This window comes from Carlito syrichta, unplaced genomic scaffold (genome assembly GCF_000164805.1).
Source record: "Carlito syrichta isolate Samal-C Ts95f unplaced genomic scaffold, Tarsius_syrichta-2.0.1 Scaffold302038, whole genome shotgun sequence".
NCBI lineage: Eukaryota > Metazoa > Chordata > Mammalia > Primates > Tarsiidae > Carlito > Carlito syrichta.
This window is the reverse complement of record NW_007246134.1, coordinates 156,226-158,167: the sequence shown is the minus strand read 5'-3', so window position 1 is coordinate 158,167 and position 1,942 is coordinate 156,226. Positions and strand designations below refer to the sequence as shown.

The 1,942-nt window shown below is 54.9% G+C and overlaps 1 protein-coding gene across 1 annotated transcript in view; it reads right to left on the bottom strand.

Moving 5' to 3' along the window:
• SCHIP1 (schwannomin interacting protein 1) overlaps positions 1–1,942 on the bottom strand; it is a 148,928-nt gene that overhangs the window by 146,076 nt on the left and 910 nt on the right. The window contains exon 2 of the mRNA XM_021711309.1: positions 1,761–1,942. This exon is cut by the window's right edge and continues 547 nt beyond it. Coding sequence (XP_021566984.1) covers positions 1,761–1,942 — 182 coding nt within the window. The remainder of the gene's footprint in view (positions 1–1,760) is intronic.

The following is a 1,942-nucleotide window of genomic DNA, read 5'->3' as shown; positions in this document are numbered from 1 at the left end:
TTGTAGAGATGAGGTCTCGCCAAGTTGCCCAGGTTGGTCTCAAACCCATGGGCTCAGGCAATCCTCTCAAGTGCTGGGATTATAGGCGTGAGCCACCACGCCCGGCAATTTTAAAAAATATTTTTGTAGAGACAAGGTCTTGCTATGCTGCCCAGGCTGAACTCCTGGGCTCAAGGGATCCTGCCACCTTGGTTTCTCAAAGTGCTGGGATTACAGGTGTGAGCCACTGTGCCTGGTCTTGTTTCACAGCTTTTGAATAATAAAGCTCCTTGTCACCAAGAAACCCTAACTTTGTACGTATACTCAACCATTACATTTTCCTGCAATGTATAAATGCTATGCAATAGTCAACTAATCTCTGGCTTATTTTCAAATTGTTGTTCAAGTTCAGGGAGCTTAGTGAGGTATTTTTCTCAAGCACCAAGTGGGAAAAGGATGTTTTATCTTGCAAGCTACAAGAGATAGCATTGGATATGATAAGAGAGAGTCCATGTCTGCTAGTGGTGGAGGGAAACTTCTAAACAGCTGGGATTAAAACCCGAGTGTGTTCATTTAATAGGTAGTTTCCCAAGAGACACTAACCCATGGGCTCTGTTGGCCAAGGGCTCTCTCTGATACAAGTGTGCACATTTGTGTGAAACACAGTTACCATCCTCACCCCTGAAGTCAGAAGTGCAGGCACCCAATTTCCAGGAGCCCCTGGGCCCTGGTGTGGAAAAATTACGCCTGCAAGGCAAGCATTCTCCCACCTGCCACCCAGCTGCCACAAAGAGAAAGCAGAAAGAAACTGAGCCCTTCAGCCCTATTTAGGGACATCATTAAGAATTTCGAATTACAACTGTTTCTTTATCTCAAAACAGTGATAAACAGGGCAGTTGCGTTCACAACGCTGTCTCTTTGAAGTCATTTTTCTGCTCTCCTCTCAGAGGCAAGAGAGACGTTGAGACAAGTGTGAACCTGCCCGAGCTGCTTATTATAGAGGCAGCCCTCTCCCCGCTCCTTTCCACTCAACACCCCTCCTTGTCTGTCTTTCCTGAATCGAGGCAGGAGCCTCCGGGAAGGAACTGTGAGCGGGTACCTCATCAAAACAAGGGGCGATCTGCAGGTGCCCCAGGCCAAAACCCCTCTCTCATCCGGGTCGGTTCATTTACTCGGTTACCCCGCCCCCCTAGGTCAACAATAGCTCGGGTTTTAGAAAGGAAGAAAGTCTCAGAGAGAGATCATTCCACCCAAACACAGGAGCATCCGCTTAATGTAAGATGGAACAAACCCCGCTGCCAGGCCGGAGGTGTGGGCGGGCGACTGCGCACGGGGACAGCCTAGATATGGATGAGACAGGAGTGCCAACGAGAGGAGATCCACCACGATTAATAAAGCCACAACTATTACGATCTGAAATCTCCCCCGCAGGCGCTGGCTTCAGTGCCAGAACCTCCCCGGATTTATTTTCAGGCAAGTGACTCACAACCGGGTCTCCGTAAGTCATTCCATGAAAATGAGTCGCCCGTTCCACTAACCCGACTTTCCGCTGCCCTCCGGCTGCTCCTCCCTCCGCCCCGCCGGGCCCGCAGACCCAGACAGTGCACACCCAGAGCCACCCTGCCCCAGGGGAGCAGAAGGCAGGCTCCCGGCCCGCCCCCGCCCTCGGGGAGGGATGAATGGGCTGCGGGCGGGCGGCGGGGCGCGCCGGGAGGGGGCGCGCGGGCCGTGCGCTGGGCGTGTCGCGTGAGCGCGCGTGGGCAGCGCCTCGGCCAACTTACGGAGGTGGAGTTGGTCCTCGCCTGGCCCTGGTTCCGTACCTCCTGCTCCCGGAACTGCAGCCCGGCCAGATGCCTCTCCAGCGCCTCCCAGTCCATAGGGGGGATGGGGGGCTCTTCGGGGACGCACGTCCCGCCGTCCGGGGGCTGGAGGCAAAGCCCCCCCGCTGCCGGGCCCCGACCGC